Here is an 18631-nt window from a genome sequence, read left to right as displayed (position 1 = left end):
TTATCAGAACCGAAGAATTTCTCTATGGTAATATTTGACTAATTTTAAATATTCTTCATACAATCGTAATACTTTAAATTCCACCTGTAAAAAATATTACAACCCTTAATATTGATTAACAATACTGACCACTTACTTCTTAAATAAAATCCTGAAAATTCCACCCCGTTGAAACATTGTTCCGCATCGGCGAAGAAGTTCACCGGCTAAATTTGATAAAACAAGCAGCTCATGTAAAACCGGCGCGATTAATTCGGCCGAGTATTACAGCAATTAACGACTGCTTATAGTTCGGGAATTAAATTACACAGGGCGCACCACGTGTGCCCAGGGCTAAGTTTACCTTTGTTGTTATGCACACAGACACACACATACATTTACCGCGCCGCCCGCAGGAAATATTATCTTAATACGTCACGCGCGAATGTCGTGGCGTTTCGCATTCGATCTCGCGGGGGTAGTAGCTTCCTTTTCCGCCTATTATTCCGTCAGATTTAATATTGAACTCCTTTTATACCTCGTGGTAAGATATTTAACCCTTTGCAGTCGGAGCCTTTTTAACTGAAAATCAAAAATATTTTACAGTGTTTCCATTTTATACATAATATGCACCAAGTTATATCAAATGGAAATACTACAAGCTTGGGAAAAGATTTTGGATTTCTAGTCAAAATGTCTCCGACTGCAAAGGATTAATTCAGTTAATTCCTATTTTATATTAACAACTTTATCGTACATAATCTGTGAGAATCTAAATTATTGAAGCACAGAAATCTTCCAGCAGCTTCATGGATTGAGTTTAGCAGCGATTACTATTAAATTAACGTTGCACCTGCAATAAATAAAAAAAGCTGAATCTGCCCTTCGTGCTAGGGTTTGTTACCAGGTGCGAAAAATAGTATCACGTTGGCCGGGAAAATTGTTTTCGAACAAACCAATTCTCGAAGCGCCGCAGAGAGAGAAAAAGAGAAAGAGAGAGAGAGAGGGGGGGTGGGGGGGTCGAGAATTGCCGCGATATTTTTTCCGTGCGGCAATCCGACAGAAACGTGCTCGTAAGGAGCGTCCGGCAGCGCAAACTTCCGGTTGTCACGTGGCCGTCCGAAAGTATAGCTCGACCGTCCCCCGCGTAAAAGTCATTTCGCGACGTTGCGCGCGCGTGTGCGTGTGCGACGCTGTCGCGCGAAAACTGTTCGACACCGGTCGGCGACCGTTCCGTCCGCGCAGAGAGGAGCGTCACCCTCCCCCGCGTGGTTGCATTAACTTGATTAAAACGCATATTCTTCCATCAACGGAACGCCGATGGACGCACGTGAAAATAATCCTTAAAGCCCCCCGTGTCCGGTCCGCGCGCAACGGATTCCTCTTCCTGCTCTTCTCTCTCTCTCTCTGTCGCTTTTTTTGTTTGTTTGTTCTGTCTCCGTCGGACTCTCGCCTTTGTAATGGTCGCGAATAAAAATTTCACGGGAGAGCCTGATTGTTTCGCAGCCGGCCCCCGCTCTGATGGCGAAACAGAATAATTACCGGCGTCCTTTCGTCATTGTAATTAGCCGCGCGGCGCCGCGCGTCCAATCTGCGATTGCTTTCTTTGCGCCTCGCGTAATCACACGCGCCGCAAGCATTAGGAACAGCAATACGCTAATTGCGAGCGGCTATCGCGCGTTGTTGCCGGGAGATTCGTGACTTAGCTTCGCGCCTGCCTGGTCGTCATACACACACACACGCCCCTCGTGTCGCGTTTTTTCGCAAGCGTAATCAGGCTGCGGATTTTCTATGGGAGAAGGCAATCTCTGCAGCGATTTGTGGAAACGCGGCCAGGTGGCAGTGTGACGTCTTTTAGACGTCTAAAAGACGTTTTTTGGATGTTTGGAAGACGTCTTGAATTGGGCGGCATTTTTGGGAAGAAGATGTTGGGGAATGTCTTTTTTAGGGTGTCAGGGGTTTATCAGGATTTACGAATAAATGAAACAACACAATTCGGAAAACGCAGTTGCCTAAATTGCAAATAATATCAGGTTATTTATAAACCTAGAATTAAATTTTCATTAAAACTATGTTAAAAGAATACAATTTTGAAAACGTGATTGCTGCAATAAATTGAATATATAATTTGAGGTTATTCGCGGACCGAGAATCATTTTCGCCAAGAATTAATTAAACAATTTTAAAAACGCAATTGTCCCTATATATATTGAAAATAATATCAGTTTATTCGCTGACCTAGAAACATTTTTAATAAAGAATAAATTAAACGAGGCAATTTTGAAAACGCAATTGTCTCCATAAAATTGAAAAAATAAGTGAGGTTATTCACAAGCCTATATATATTTACAGTGCAGATCTTGCAGTTCAGAATTGTCCAATAATGTCTTCAAATTTGTTGTTACGATAACAATTATTCCACTGAATTTGTTTCATTTTTTAATCTCCAGGGTAGTTAATTAAAAAATGAAAAAAATTCAATGGAATAATTGTGGTAGTTAATGTTTTTATCGAAGGTACTTAAAACAATTATTTGCTCTTATTTCATTTGTTCACGATTTGCGAATATGAGGCTTTTTAAACAGTCAAGAATTAGTTGCCACCTCGCTGTAAGAGTTTTCAATGTATAATGCAAGACTTCTGGCAGAAACGTCGCTCGCATATTCATACGTCGCCCTTTTATCGGTTATATCCAGGCGTGCACGGCTTGATTTAACTTTCACCATGACATTTTCCGTTCGTAATGTTTTTTTCTTTTTCAAGATTCCTCGCGAGCCTCGCCACCCTACCTGCACGACTGCTGCCGGTTTGCTTAGCAGACCTTCGCGAACCCCTGACACTTTCACTCTTTATCGCGCCGCCACTTTCCCCGTTTTCTCTCCATTTTGTTTCGCGAACCTATTGCGCTTTGCCGGCGAACCTTCCACATTTTTCCTCGACAAACATCGTTTAAAATTGGAGATTTCAGTATTCATTTTGTAAAAATATAATTAATCAATTTATGATGAATTTTTGGAAAGTTATTATTGTCGATCACAGTTGGTTAATTTTTATCAAGAATTTTTCTGAGCTATAATTTTATTTCAGAATTGTGTATTTAAATATTGAATAAATAAAAAAAGGAAAACATTAAAAATTTGTTTGCAGAGTTCAAGAATATTATATAATTCTAACGCGTCCCCCATGGACCATATAAACCCAGGAAACACCATAGAAAAGTCAGAAGTCGAAATAGGAACACCTGCATTAAACTTTAGCACAGCCTCCCTCGTGCAATAATAATAATAATTCCGAAGATCGCGTACGCGTTCGAACAAGGCGTCGCGAGTTCTCCGCGACGGGAATCATCGCTCGTTAAATTCTAAAATTGAGTTGTTGAAAAGCGTCGTTTTCATCCGACATCCTTTCGCCACAGGTCCAATCTCGCATTACCGTGGGAGCGGTTCAGTCGACGGAAAAATCACGGGCGTTTAATCGAGCGGGCCAGGGTCGTGCCAACACACACACGCCCACACCACACACAAACACACACGCGGGTGCAACTTCGAAAACTGGGCCAGGCAGCGTAAACGAAATTTTGCATTTTCCGTGACACGGGGCGATTCCGGCTAACAAATCCAATCGTGGCATCACGACCGCGGACAACGCGTCGTTCGATTCAGCCGCGACTTACCGATCTCATTAGACGGGACCGAGTGTTTTAAACAGTAGCGTGACAAATGCGATTTTATCGTAAAAGAGATTGACGCCTGATAAATTATATTTAAATTCGGTTTTTTATTGTGAGGGTGAAACTTGCCCTTCCCTTGCCCTTTGATTGCCCTTCACTTGTTCATTGAAAATTAAAATTAAAATTAGAATGAATATATTATATACGATATATTGTATAGTATATGCTATACACTATTACATACAATATATTATAAACCATATACTGTTCAACATTATATGCAATATGTTGTATACTATACTTTATACATATTATATAGAACATATTATACACTATTCTTTGTACATATTATATACTATTCTGCATGTATATTATATTGTATGTATGTTATATTAAAATGAAAACAAAATAAAATTAAAAAATGAAAAAATAAAAATGACAGAAAACTATCCTAAACCAGAACAAGTCTTCCCAAATTCTCCAAGCGTAACAAGAACCCTCAGATTTCCATAAAAATTCTCTCGCCGCGCAATGGCGACACAACGTGCGCCTACGAACAAGATTCATTCTTATCGAGCAGGTTCTCGAGATTCGCAACGTGACGATCTCTCTCAAGAGAGAGAGAGAGAGAAAGGGGGAGGTTAAATGGGTCGGCAGAGCGAGCAGGTTTGTCCCGAGTAAATTCAACGAGAAGCCCGGCGCGGAAGAAACCGCGGCGGATCTAAAATTCAATCAATAAATTGGTAGCCGCGTAATCTCAAGTGGCGAATCTCGAACGACAATATATCGAGCGCCGATGCCGAGAGAGGTAAGTGACGTACAGGCTTCGGCAGAGGGAGAGGACGCAGATCCGCATATCCCCGTGTCTATTAGCCGATGTATGACGGTGCGCGGTCTGATCTCGCAGAGATACCCTCCCCCCGCCCCCCTCCCCCACCGCCCGAACCCAAGCCCGCTCCGGAGGTTTACCGATTCCTCTCCCTCTCGTCAACCCGTGCGCACTACCCGCAAATGCCATCCGCAGCGCTTTCGCCGCACAACGGCCACCCCGCGCGAGTCACCGTTACACCACCGGCGCGGGGGGGCGGTGCGGCGAGAGGGGGACGGCGATGGCGGCTCTGCCCCGGCGAGAGAACGGTGGTCGGGACGTTGCCGCGTCGGCTCGTCCGATGCTCTTGGTTTCGGTACAACGTCGAGGACAAAGAGAATGCACAATGCACTTGTCTGCCGGTGGACCCCGATCCTATTCTCTCGGTCCATCGAGCCGATCGTGTCGTCAGTTAAACGCCGGGCATTTCGCGGACCCGAGTGACACTAGACACCTACGGATCTCCCCGGCCTCTACGCCTCTACGCCTCCCCCTTCCTCCTCCATCTCCTCCTGTACCAACTTGCTCGTTTACAACCGCGGCTATTTAATCGCCACTCCATCGTCTTTTCCATCGATCCTCCTTCTTACGCCTGATTAACGCGTCCAATGATGTTCCCCGTGCTCGACGAGCTTTGTTTGGCTACCTTCGGGCCGACGCGTTTCGACGTAGAACTGTACAATTGACACGCGATAGTATGGTTCGAAGAATTCAGTAGTATATTTAACCCTCTTAGTACTGATCAACGATATATCGTTGTTGGAAAGATAGTTTTCTTAATATTTTTATTGAACAACAATTTCATTTCTTATTTCTTCTCCCTTTTTGAATTTATTATTTTCTGGCTTTTCAAAGTACTTGCAATTTCTTTCCGAAACTTTATCAAACTTCGTCGAACGAGTTTTAACCTTTTGCAGTCAGAGTGGTGACTCTAAAAATTATTCTATTACGTTGCGAAATCATTTTTGTGACGATAAGGTTTAGATGGAAAAAATTATCAAGCAGTAAAACTGTTGGCAGGAAGTCGCGAGAACAAATTTTTATCTCCCAAGAAACTACTGTGCTCGAAACAACCCTAATCACGGCAATTAAAAACAGAATTGCACAGCGAAAGCTTAATTCGATCGATAGCTCCAGCACGGAACAAAGGATTCCTAAAACGGTTCTCAGCAAGGTCTCGGCGCACGGCTGAAACTTCGAATCAGAATCGGAAGAGCGTCGCATGTCAGGGGTAGAGAGGGAGGGAGAGGAGGAGGAGGGGGGAAGAGGTCGCGCGGTTCCCCCTTAATTAGACTAATTATCTTGTTATGCACGCGCCGTATAAATGGCTATATTCCGCGAAGGGACAATCCGCGACGTGGGCTGCTTGGTCGGCGAAAGAGAAAACGAGAAGAGCGTCGTGGAAAACCGGCGAACTAATGACAGGAAGCGGAGAAAAATATTTATACGGCGGGGCGTACGAGAGAAGCCGACTCCCGGCGGTGGTGGTGGTGGTGGTGGTGGGGGTCGGGTTTCGTGTCGCAAAACGTTTACATTATTCCCACGTAGACGCGTTAATAAAGAAACACGACTCGCGAAATTTCCTGCTCTCTCGCGAGTCATTAAATTTAAGAGCGATGTCGGGGGGAGGGAGAGAAGTAAAAAGACCGAGACGCGGAGAAAGAGAGAGAGAGAGCAAGAGAGGGATGGAGGCGGATGGTGGTAGAGAGATGGAGAAAAAGAGAGAGCAAGAGGGAGAGAGATAGAAAAAGGGGGATGGAGGTGGAGAGTTGGAGAAAGGCAGAGGAAAAGAGAGAAAAGTGAGAGAGGCAGATGAAGACAGAGAGATGGAGAAAGAGAGGGAGAAGGAGAGAGAAGGAGTGAAAATTGAAAGAAGCAGATGAAGGCAGAAAGATGAAGAAAGTCAGAGAGAAAGAGAGAAAAGATGGAGAGGGGCAGATGAAGATGAGGACACGGAGAAAAATAGAAAGAAAAAGTAAGAAAAAAATAATTATTTAGAGTCGTCATTCGATCGCAAAGGGTCAATTATCTCTCTATTTAAGATTTTACACAAATACGAATTAACCAAATGCAACTGTAAAAAGTTGAAAAAGAAACAATAGCGAAAATTTTTATTTATATTGAAACCTACTGTATTTGTGTAACATATATACAGTTCTTACTTTGTCGCTGATAATCCGCGCGGGTTTTACTATCGTAACAAATAAAAGGCCGTGAAAGAAAGCGGAAGTGGATGGATTAGGCGCCCGTCGGCGTCGCCGCGGGTAGAAAACGAAAGAGAGAGAGAGATAGAGAGAGACGCGCGGACGAAAGACAGGTTGCTGTTTTGTTAATAACGATAACAGCCCCGTTAATGCATATAAACAGCAAAGGCGTGTGGCTTATGGTCTAACGGTAAACACTTTGCCGGGAGAGATAAACGGAATACGGTAGCGGGATTCGTGCGGGTGTAACCCCTTTGTGCCGAAAAGCCCCGTAAATACTGCTACGATTATCCCCCGGCGCGATTCATAATGCAGGAAAAACGATGCCGCGATTACGCAGTCTCTACCCAGCCGTGAGATAGAGAGAGAGAGAGAGAGAGGGAGAGAGAGAGAGAGAGCTCAATCCGACCCTACACTGCACACGGCCCCGCGACCTTCCAATCCGCTTACGCTTCGCGTCGTCTTTGTCTTCGCGGTGTTCCGTCCTGGGGGCCTGTTCATCCCTTTCCGCTCAACCAGCGAGGTACACCTCGCGCCGAAGAAAACCCTACGCACAGATTCTCCAACCCCCTCCCTCGCCCACGGAACTATAGCGAACGTAAACAGAATCGTTTGGTAATGCTAGCTGCGGCCGCCGACACGGTACACGCGGAAAATCTATTTGGTCGGGATGGTTTCAGATTTGTCGGCTCATCGCCGATTTCTGCTTGGATAAGGTACCTGTTTTACCGTTTCCGGATACCTCGATAATAATGCAATGTTTCCTCTTCCTTCTCTTCCTCTTCCTCTTCCTCATCCTCTTTCTCTATAATGCGTTCGTTATTGCGTTACGAGATAATAAGCTGCAATTAACAAGGCGATGCCGTGCTCCAACCTGCGCGCCATTGTTCGCAAAGTTGGCCGGCATTCTTCCCTCTTTAGAATTTATCAAGTATGGAGCATTCCTCCGGGCTGCTTTCTTTTTCATCGAAAGACGATCGGGTGGGTAGAGCGAAGTTACAGGATTTTTAGCAGTGGATGTTTGGAAGGGTTGGGGTTGGATTTGGACCTTGCGTTAACTGAGTTAAACGGAGACGGGTTCATAATTATTTCAATTATTTTCGAACGAAAAAGAGGTTATGTAGCTTAAATATTTCGTAATTAATGCAGAAAAGTTTCAGTTTTCGTATAACTCTACAGTTTGCTTGCAAGAAGTATAATATAGTACATAAAAATATATTATATTAGAAATAAAATACAGTGTATAGAAATATATTATATTAAAAAGAAATATAATATAATATAGTATAATATAATATATTAGAAGTTTAATATAGTATAGTATAGTATAATATAGTATAGTATAATACAGTATAATGTAATATATTAGAAATATAATATACTACAGTACAATAAAATATAATATAACCTCGACATAACCTTAACATCGCAGGCCAGAATCTGCGCAGGACGAAAAGCAGATTTAAAAACGCAAATTCGCCAAAATATCTCATGGTGGAAATCCGCGCCCGAAGACCAGCATAACGTTGCTTATGAACAACATTTTTGTCTCCGTTACAAGCGCAGCAAACGATTGCAGAGCATCGAAGATCCAGCAGCAGCCTGTTAAAATCCGAAATAACGCGCGACAGAAAGAAATTCCCAGGTACCCGGCGTGTTCCCCCAAGCAATTTCCCCCGCGCTATAATTTGCGAGACAGCCGTTGTTAGCATTCGCAGACGCGCTGCTTACTCTAGCGTTAAAAGTTTTGCGAGGGCCGGGGCAGTTATACCATGTCATCCTTAGAGCGGACAGCGGGTTACACGTTCTGAAATCGTTGGATACCGTGGAAATAAACCGCTTGCTTTATGCGCCGCGCGCTGCGACAAGCTTCGGACCCATCGCAACAGAAAAAAAAGAAGAGAGAAGGGGAAAAAGGATTCGAAAGGTTCGTCTGTACTTTCGAAATCTGCATTCATTATGGCAGAGTTGAGTTGCGAATCTCTTTGCGTTATATTAGGTTGTCCTATGAGTTTCTTTCGCGCTATGTTATGAGTGACTCTAAATGGCTCGCAATTTACTTAACGCAACGCGTTATTTATTCCGCTCGCGATGCGTTGTCCTTTCCACTCACGATGCGTTATTTCTTCCGCTCGCGATGCGTTGTCTTTTCCGCTCGCGGTAGCCGCAGCCGAGCTCCCCGAGCGTGCATTATAAGCGGTCGTAAACGTCCGCGGCTTTAGAGCCGCAGCCTCCGCCATCGGAGACTCGCGTGTCCGTATCTTTTTATACCGGGGACAGATACTTTGTCGAAAATTCGAAGCGTAAGATATCCAGCCTCGAGGCCGTGAAATATCATCGGCGATACGCAGTTTGCGGAACGACCCGCCACGGTTTCTGCAGAGTGCACCAATTCGTCGCTGAAAGTCCAGCTTGCTGTTCGACGCCAGGGCATCGAAGTTTTTCCGAGAGACGTCGACACAATATTTGTTACTCGATAATGGTTTATATAACGCGATTACTCAATTTTTTAAACGAGTAGGCGATTTTTGGAAATATTTAGCAAATTCTAGTCTTTTTGGAGCTAAGAGGAACGCTTCGAAGCGTTTGTTCATTTTATTTATATTTATTTGTATGTCTGCGGGAATGTTAATAGACGTTAAGACAATTTTAAGAGTTGCAAAACAATTTTAAGAATTGTAAAATAATTTTAAGGATTCTAAGACAGTTTTGAAAATTGTAAAACACTTTTATATATCGTAGAACAGTTTTGAGGTTATAGAACAATTTTACAAATTATAGCACAGTTTTAAAAATTCTAAAACTATTTAAAAAATTGTAAAATTATTTTAGAAATTGCTGAACAATTTAAAAAATTGTAAAACAGATTAAAAAATTGCAAAACAATTTAAAAAAATTGTAAAACACTTTTACTAATCTGAATTTCTTCCCAGAATGGTTTATGCCACCGAGTACCGTGCATCGCGCGAAGTTTCACGCGCATAGTATCCGTTCGATTTCCGATGTAACGACTGCCGCGTAACGTTCGGAGAGCATGTAGCTCTCAGCCGAACGATTAGCCGTAAGAAGCTCGCGTCATTTTTGAACGACAGGGGTTTATGCTTCTGCGTAAAAGCGCCCGGCGGTTTTATGCGACCGTTACATCCGTGGAAGCCGAAGCGTTTTCAGATTTCTCGGGGACCGAATTTAAGGCGGCAACCGTCTGCGACAGGCTACTATTCTTTGGCTACGCGGGATGCCGAGCTTTATGGGACTACGACGAGCACGCGACCAACGTTGCAAGGAAGTACCGCACCGCGTCGCGAAACAATCATTTTTTTCCACGGTTGCGTCGGTCCGCTGCTTCTTTATTGTAATTTTCCGAGCACGGCTTAGCGTTTTATGGCGGTGATTCTATGGCGAAGTTGAGAGGAAGAGAAAATTTCAGATATAATTGATATTTTAATATAAAATTGTCGCATCGTAAAATTGTCAAATTGTCAAATTGTACATTTGTCAACTTATAAAATTGTCAAATCATAAAATTGTAAAATTGTCAAATTGTCAAATCGTAAAATTGTCAACTTCTAAAATTGTAAAATTGTCAACTTATAAAATTGTAAAATTGTCAAATCATAAAATTGCAAAATTGTCAAATCATAAAATTGTCAACTTATAAAATTGTAAAATTGTCAAATCATAAAATAGTAAAATTATAAAACAATAAAATTGTAAAATTATTCCATTATAATGTACCTCGATACTTTTCGTCGAATAGCTCTTCGGTTCGATAGCACATTTATAGAATAGGCTTGGCAGAACTTTGTTAACAAGTCTGTCGGCGATATATACCTTGGCGTTCCTCGTAGAGGCTTCCTATTACCAAACTCTTGACTTCGTAAGTTCTGCTTTAATAATCTATTCCTTTGCATATATTGACCCTCGGAAGGGTAGATGCTTCCGCCAAGCACAGAGACCGTTGTCAGGGTCTTATTGGTCTTATCTTTTCTTATTTCCTAAATGAATTTCGCAACGCTGAAGCACCCTTCTCAACAATGTCTAAAATGCAAACTTTATTAGTATAAAGATTATTTTGCAACGTGATAAAACAATCTTATCACAGTCACCACTCGAGTGCAAAGGATTAAACAAATAATACAGTCGCATCTACAGTCGTCTTTACTACTTAAACAATACAGTAGCGTCTACAATAATCTTTACTACTTAAACAATACAGTCGCATCTACAGCCATCTTTACTACTTAAACAATACAGTAGCGTCTACAGTCATCTCTACTACTTAAACAATACTGTAGCGTCTACAGTCATCTCTGCCACTTAAACAAATACCACAGTCTCCAGTCATATTTACTATCCAACGGGTTTAGTACCCCAACCCGTCGGAAGAAGAACAGCGAGAGCCCGCTCCTCTCCTCGATTCTCAAGAAAAGAAAAGCCGGAGCGTCGGTCGGAAAGAAGCCGTCTCTGGCTTCTCGCGGGCAAACTCCCGGAGATCTTCCGGCTCCGGGCGTAACTTACAGGACTACAGAGATTTGGTTTTCCGAAAGTGTGCCGGCGGTGAGGTACACACGCCGGCTAGGAAATAAACTCCGGCGCGCGTAATATACATATGCACTCGGTGGGACGTTCTCGGAGGCGTATAACGCGCGCGCTCTGCTCTGCTCTGCTCGCTCTCGCGAGCGTTGGTAGTCGCAGTTGCGCGGGACGCGCAGGTGTGCCGATATACCAGAGATTCCTCGCATTCCCATCCAGGAAAAGTAAAATAACCGTGTGCGCCTTCGCCGCCTTGGTATTCCCCGTCTCAGTTGCGGCCGCAGCAAGCCCGCACCACCACCGAACGCGCGGCGGTCCTGGTATAGACGGGGAATGCGATCGCGGCGAGGAGTGGTATAGTTGCCCCCCGCGCGCCCGTTGCCGTACGGGGGTAGGAAAAAGTGTGCTTACCCCGTTCAACGACCGTGCGGTAGTTTCCCGGGGCCGTATTTACACAGAGAACGGGCTGGGGGAGGAGGAAGAGGAAGGGGTCGGTGCGCGTTTCAGTTTTGCATTTGTCCGCGGGGAGGTGTGCACCGTGTACCGCTTCGAAAAAGGATACGAGGAACGACGGAGAGTGGCACTGGCGAGGGTCGAGGGGGTTGGTAAGGGCGAGATAGGCACCGGCTTGGGTCGGGGGGGTTGGTAAGGGCGGGAGAGGGACTGGCAAGGGTGGCAGGGGGTCCGGCAATGGAAAAGCCGGCGAGAAGAACGACCAGAGATACAGAGCGCCGTCTCTAACCGCTTCGGAAGCGGCGGAGTCGGGATGAAGGGAGACAGAGCGTAGGACGACATGGGTGAAGGCGACGGGACCGGGGTGGATGGGGCTCTCTCTCGCCCAGGATCGGGTCCCATGTGCCTTTCACGGTTTTACAAGTCTATAAAAAGAGGAATTTCAGACTGAGTTAAATATTGCTGCTGCCCCTCACTGAATTTCAAACACGCACACACCCGCTCATCGCTCCTTGCGCATGTATAATGGCGCAGCGGGGTGTACACGCGTGTGTTCACCCTTTCGGCGAGCCGAAATGCGAATCTTTCGATGGTGTACCGGACGTCGTTGATTGATACTCTGGGAGAGTGTTGGATGGATTAGAAAGGACGCGTGAGTCGCGTTTTCGAGGGTTTGGGGTAGTTTTGTTCGTTCGGAGAAAGGATTGGGGAAAACTAGATATTTGAAACATTAAGTAAACTCTTGATATTTGTATCTTTGAGTTGAATATAGAATTTGGCGAATAAACTTGTTATTAAAGAATGGTTTTATATAGAAATTGCATTTAAAATATATTCGACTGTGTAAGAGTTGTACGTGAATATTATTTCATGGGATATTATTATAATATGAGGAAGTAAATAATTATATGTAGTCTATTTTATAGTTTGATAATAGGCGAATAAAGAAAATTATTATTACAGACTTCGATCGATTATCATTTCTACCTACAATAAATCGAATATTACACAAATTACTCTGGAAGATTAAAGAACCCTTAAATCGTTGATATTCGAACTGCCATAACTCCGAGGAAAAAAATCGTAGAACAGTCAACCTACACTCATTCGAAAGACCGAAGCCTCGGCTTTCGGCACACCTACCTCAAATTTTATAAACTGTTTTACCAGAGACAGAATAATTTTTATTCTCCACATATCCTATGGCATCGTCTAAGAGGGTTGCAAAGATTTGAAACTTTAATTTAAATCGAAATAAAATTCTACCATTTTGCTATCAATGTTTCAACTATTTTTTATGCTATGATATTCCATCATTTGTAATACAGTATATCTTGTTGGTTCAGATAATAGTCGACACAGATTTCCAGTGATCCTTAGCCGAGGCTCGCAGGATAAGAAGTCTAATGAAAAATTTGTTGGCTTTCGTAGATCAAAAAGTGCTTCCGAGAAGTACTAATGAATCTTAAGACCCTGATGATTTACGAGGAACGCGGGAGAATGACAACGCATTATTCTTCATCAGAACGCACGCGGAACATCTCGTAGAATCCTGATGCTTGTAAAACAATGGAATAACCGAAGATTTATTGCGTGTCGAATGTCTACATTATTTTTTAACATAGATAATATTAATTCGCACATACATAGTATTAATTCACTATTTTGCAAAATTATTTCAGTTCAGATTTATTTAGTACAAACTTTAGTATGCAGACTTTAAAATATTACAGTCATCAAATGTTACTATATTAAATTATGTTACTGGTACATCAAGAGACCTAAGATCAATTTTTATTAAAATAGATATACATATATAGTTCACTGTAAATTATTATTTGTAGCACTGTTAATTACTATGACTTAGAGTGACACAGTAAATTCTGCCTGAGCTAATTATAATAAAAATTAACAAATAGGGAAACGAGAACTCCCAGCTCATTTTTATCCTTATCTATACAATTATTAATTTATATTTCCAAACCATTAGAAAATTCAATATAATATACTCCATACAATATTTTCTCGCAAGTCGACAATAATATATTTTTTAATTCCCATCCCATAACAATCGAGACTTCTCCAACCGCGCGCCACTTTAAACATCCCGTATTTTCACGGGAAATAATTTAATCGCCTCGAAATGATATTTACAGAGTATCGGAAAATTAGCCGTCGATTAATATTTGCAAGCGACGGAGCCATGAAATTACAGAGACGATCAAAAATAGGAAAAACGTCAAGGTACTCACTGCTGGTGTCTTGTTTTGGTTGGTTTCCCGGAGAGGTCGCCCAGTTAACTTTCATCTCCTGAAACAATATCAGAATCGTCGTAAATACACCAGGCCGGTCAAAATGCAATATTCAATTGTTAAGAAAAACATTTATAAGAGAATAATTCAGTATTTTCGATATTTCCGGCGACGGCGAGTAATATTTTAAATTACATGATCCGCTGCCGATTATGGACCACTTTAACCCTTTGCCCCCGAGTGGTGACTCTGAAACAATACTAAAATTGTTCCCTTGCAACCCATGATAATTTTTATAACAATATAATTTCGATTCAAAGAGTTGTCAAATAGTAAAACTGTTGAATCACAAGAATTAATTTCGTGCGCACAAAAGTGCACTTTGTTGCATAAAATAGTTAATATTACGGATCGAGAAAATGTTCGCAGATTTACTGATTTAAATTGCTTCGAGTGCAAGGGCTTAAATACTAGTCGGCGCGTCGTGTTTAATTTCGTACGTTCGATGCAGCTCGTAGAGGAAGAAGAAGAAGAAGAGTTTCAATTTGCCCCGGGTAATCGTTCTCAGTTATGCCGGCCGTTTCGAAACGGTAATACGCCGCTGTTTATGCTTCCTAGACAACTAAATTTTTTAGCGACCCCGCAATTCGGTTTATTTAGGGTCGGCGGCGAGTCTTTACTCTTGGATACGGGCGTGAGGCGGTCCGCGGGAAGCGGTATCACCGTCAAAAAGACGTCGCCGGCCGGGAATAGGACGTGCAGGATATCGCAGGCGCCCTAACAGGCGCCGTAAACTCGATTTTTTATGCATCGCCGTATACCCCCCCGTGCCGCCGTTCCACTGATATTCGATAGATAGCAAGGGTCGTATCGGCGGGAACCGGGCCAGGATGGACAAAGATATAAAAATGGATTAACCCCTTCGCCTATAGGCAAACTTAGAAATTTTGAATTTGTAACACTGACGGTGACTATTGGCGCTTAGAAATTTTGCGTTTGCAATACTGACAGCGACTATAGACGCCCTGACAATTCGATCTATTATATTGAATATTGAAATTGAAATAGAAAAATATTATTCACTCAATTTTAACAATATTTTAATTCCTTTGATGCTTCGTCAAAAAGTATTCACATCGCAGCGAACAGCGTGCATTCAAAATAATTCCACAGAGTTTAATCAATTTTTCTTCGAAATATTTTTCACGTGGTCTGAAAAAGGACAGATTCCTCTTTAAAATCGCGCGTCGAAAGTGGATCTGCTATTTTTTCTCCCGATTTTACAGCCGCTCGAGCAAAAATTCATTTTCGCGTTGTTTCGAAGTATTCCAAGAGAAATAAAATACGTCTGCTAAATAAATGATCAATTAATTCGATTTCGACGATGATATTCTCGCGCCCCGTTGCCCGAGACATTTTTTTAATGATTTTCGAACGAGCGCAACCTTGCGATGGGACATACGTTACCGTCGGCGCCGGCACCGCGCCGCGCGCCAGAGTTTTATAAAATAACGTTCAGGACTCAATCCGGCAACCATGTGTACACGTCCTTTCCGCTCGCAGTTTATCACGATCCGGGACGTATAATCAGGTCTATAGCACTTAAAGGATGAGCAATAACTTATTCCCCACCCGAACAAGCTGCATTATTTCTAAAGTGCCCCGGTGTCGGCGAAGTAATTGAGATTTACGGCTGCGCGGCAATAAAAATTTGGCGAACCTATTTTGTTTTCCTCTTGTTCTATTTTTCTTTTCTTTTCTCGCCGCGTTACCGAACGAACGAATACGGCGGGCCGGGAGGAGATTCCGTTTTTGTTGCCGTTTTATTCCCACCTTCGAACAATTTACTATCGCTTTGAACAGCTTTTTTTATATATCCATAAACAGCCAAGATGTTCCCCATTCGCGTGCCGCGCTCTCTGTATCATTCATATTTCAATTTTTACCGCGCCGGGGTCGCGCTTCTCGCGGCTGAGACGACGGGGAAGGGATAGTCGAAGCCGCTGTTACACGTTGCTAGACTAATTTTGGAGGAAATTTGGTTTTGAATGTACATGTAACATGTCGGTGATGGATTGAATTGTTGGAAGTCGAAAGTGTGCTTCAATTGAGTATATTTAGTGTCTGGCACGGCCTTTTAATGTAAATTTGTTTTAATATAAATTTTATTTGATACAAATTGGATTTAATATCAATTTTATTCAGTATCAATTTAACTTTATATAAGTTTTATTTAATATAAATTTTATTCGGTATAAATTCAATTTAATATCAATGTTATTTTATATAAATTGGATTGCATATAAATTTTATATTATATAAATTGGAATTCTTATAAATTAAATTTTATATAAATATTACTTTACATAAATTTCATTTCATATAAATTTGATTTAATATAAATTCCATTATATACAAATTCGATATAATATAAATTTCACTATATACAAATATAATTTTATATAAATTTCTTTTAAATACAAATCTGTTTTAATATAAATTTGTTCGAATGTAAATACGTTTCAAGACTTAAATGAAATTCGATCGAATTCAACGCGAATTTTATTTAATAGAAATTTAATGGAATCCGCAGCAGAAAAGAGTGCGATTGAAATTACATTAAAAATGAAAATCATCGCGATAAATGGTCCCCAGTTGGCGAGATAGAATTCTCGCAAATAAATAAATTACAAGCGAGACGATGTCAAATATTCACGCAATAATATCGCTGATTATTCCATACAGTGGATGTTGAAATGTCGCGTCACTTCGGTCGAAAATTAACACTAACAAATTGAAATTTGAATTTAATTTATTTGGAATTGAAAGGAGAAAAATCAATTTTCTGGAATATATGGTGAGGCTATTTTTGTTATTTGGCTATTAGTGTTAGGCTATTTTCGTTAATTGACTATTTTCGTGTTAGGCTATTTTTGTCATTTTATTATTACTGTTAGGCTATTTCGTCAATTGACTACTTTGGTATTAGGCTATTTTTGTTAATTGACTATTTTGGTATTAGGCTATTTTCGTCATTTGACTATTGATGTTATACTATTTCCATCATTTGACTATTTTAGTATTAGCCTACTTTCCTTATTTGACTATCACTGTTAGACCATTTCCACCCTCTGGCGCTCGATGTTAGGCCATTTCCGTCATTCGCTCATTCGCGTTAAGACCGCCGAATAAATGTCCCCGTGAAAGTCTCGGCGCGGCTTACATTTTCGGTAATTAACCCCGCGCGAGATCTGCCGAGCACAGTCCAGAGGGCAAGGGAAGAGGGGTGGATAGCAGTCGAAGCAGGGAAATCGTAAAAGCATATTACACGATACGAAGTGTAGTCAGTCTTAATGGAAAAATGGTGTCAGCCGAGTGGCTGATACGTCGCCGACCGTATCACTACCGCTGTTAATACAGTTACACGCGAGCCAGCCCGGTGCCGCGCCGCCCCGTGATATCGGGATCATTACTTCTCATTTTCTTAGGCCGTCCCCGGCGTTACAGGTACAATCGATTAAGCGTTGATCATTTACTCCGTGCAGCTCCTATAACAAGTTCTTAAACAGCCGTATACGGTGACCTGAAACAGCGACCCCTCTCTCTCTCTCTCTCTTATGTTCGCAGCGAGTCCGGATTTTTATGCAACTCACGAATGCTCCGCGTTTACATCACCCCTCGCACGGTTCTGTCTCCTTGCGCTTTTTACAACCGGAGACAAATTCTCTCGGACCACGTTTCACTTTGCTTTTGCAAATATTTCACGGGCTAGCGTTCCTTGGAATTCTCCAATTTCGAACTCGCTGAAGAAATAGTTGTTAAGAAGAACCTTAAAAGTGAGAGAACCGTGAAAATGTCTGAACTTAAAGTTATTTTTGACAATTTATTAACTGGTTATTAAGTGCCTTTATGCAAATTTCATGTGTATTTTTATATTTTTGTAATATTAGTATTAAGCGATATTTAGTTTATTTCGTTTATTAGTTGAGAATAGTTATGTCAAGATTTTGTAGAAAAAGGTGTACAGTGTTTAAAAGATTATGTAAGAATCCTCGAAAAATAAAATCTGTCGAACCATTGACGGTACAGTCAGCGCTAAAACGATTCTAAGCGAGATCCGCGATTTTAAATGATAGCTTACGTCTACAGCCAGCGATCGTCAATTATTTCCCACGCCATCACACATAACTAATTTCGCGAACGGCAAATTAAAATACAACTAACAAAACAGTCCTCATCGCTCCGATTTACAACATTACTAACCTCTAATTATCTTTCCATCATGCAAAACGCGCTCCACGAAATTGCCATCTTCCGGCCACTTAAACGACACCGTGTAACAGGAACGATCAACAATCGCGCCGTGTTTGTTTAAAACCGGTATCGCGCTCGAACAAATCGAATCGCTCGACGACATGGTGAACGGCGCGACGAGCGTCTCAGGCGTCGATTAAAAATGTCCGCGAAACTGTAATGGAGGAGGAGGTGGGAGGAGGGAGGAAGAGAGAATGTTCAGGATCGGTTGCGAGCGGTCTCGTCGCGCGACAAAGCTAATTACGCGGTCGCGTGTCCAATATAATCAAACGATAATTGAACCGAATTACAATGAAACGCGGCCAAAGGGATGCAAAACGGTCCCCGCGTGCCGTTCGATAAAACGTTTTTGCCCAGG

At 42.0% G+C, this 18631-nt stretch overlaps 1 protein-coding gene across 3 annotated transcripts in view; it reads right to left on the bottom strand.

The window, feature by feature from the left end:
* Positions 1–18631, bottom strand: part of LOC144476475 (nucleolysin TIAR) — a 680102-nt gene that overhangs the window by 377885 nt on the left and 283586 nt on the right. For all 3 annotated transcript variants that reach the window (XM_078193491.1, XM_078193490.1, XM_078193489.1), the window contains exon 3: positions 13960–14017. In XM_078193491.1, the coding sequence (XP_078049617.1) occupies positions 13960–14017 (58 nt within the window). The remainder of the gene's footprint in view (positions 1–13959; positions 14018–18631) is intronic.

The sequence above is a fragment of the Augochlora pura genome, chromosome 10 (genome assembly GCF_028453695.1).
Source record: "Augochlora pura isolate Apur16 chromosome 10, APUR_v2.2.1, whole genome shotgun sequence".
Lineage (NCBI taxonomy): Eukaryota > Metazoa > Arthropoda > Insecta > Hymenoptera > Halictidae > Augochlora > Augochlora pura.
Note: the sequence above shows the minus strand (reverse complement) of the source record. Positions and strands in the feature narration are given on the sequence as shown.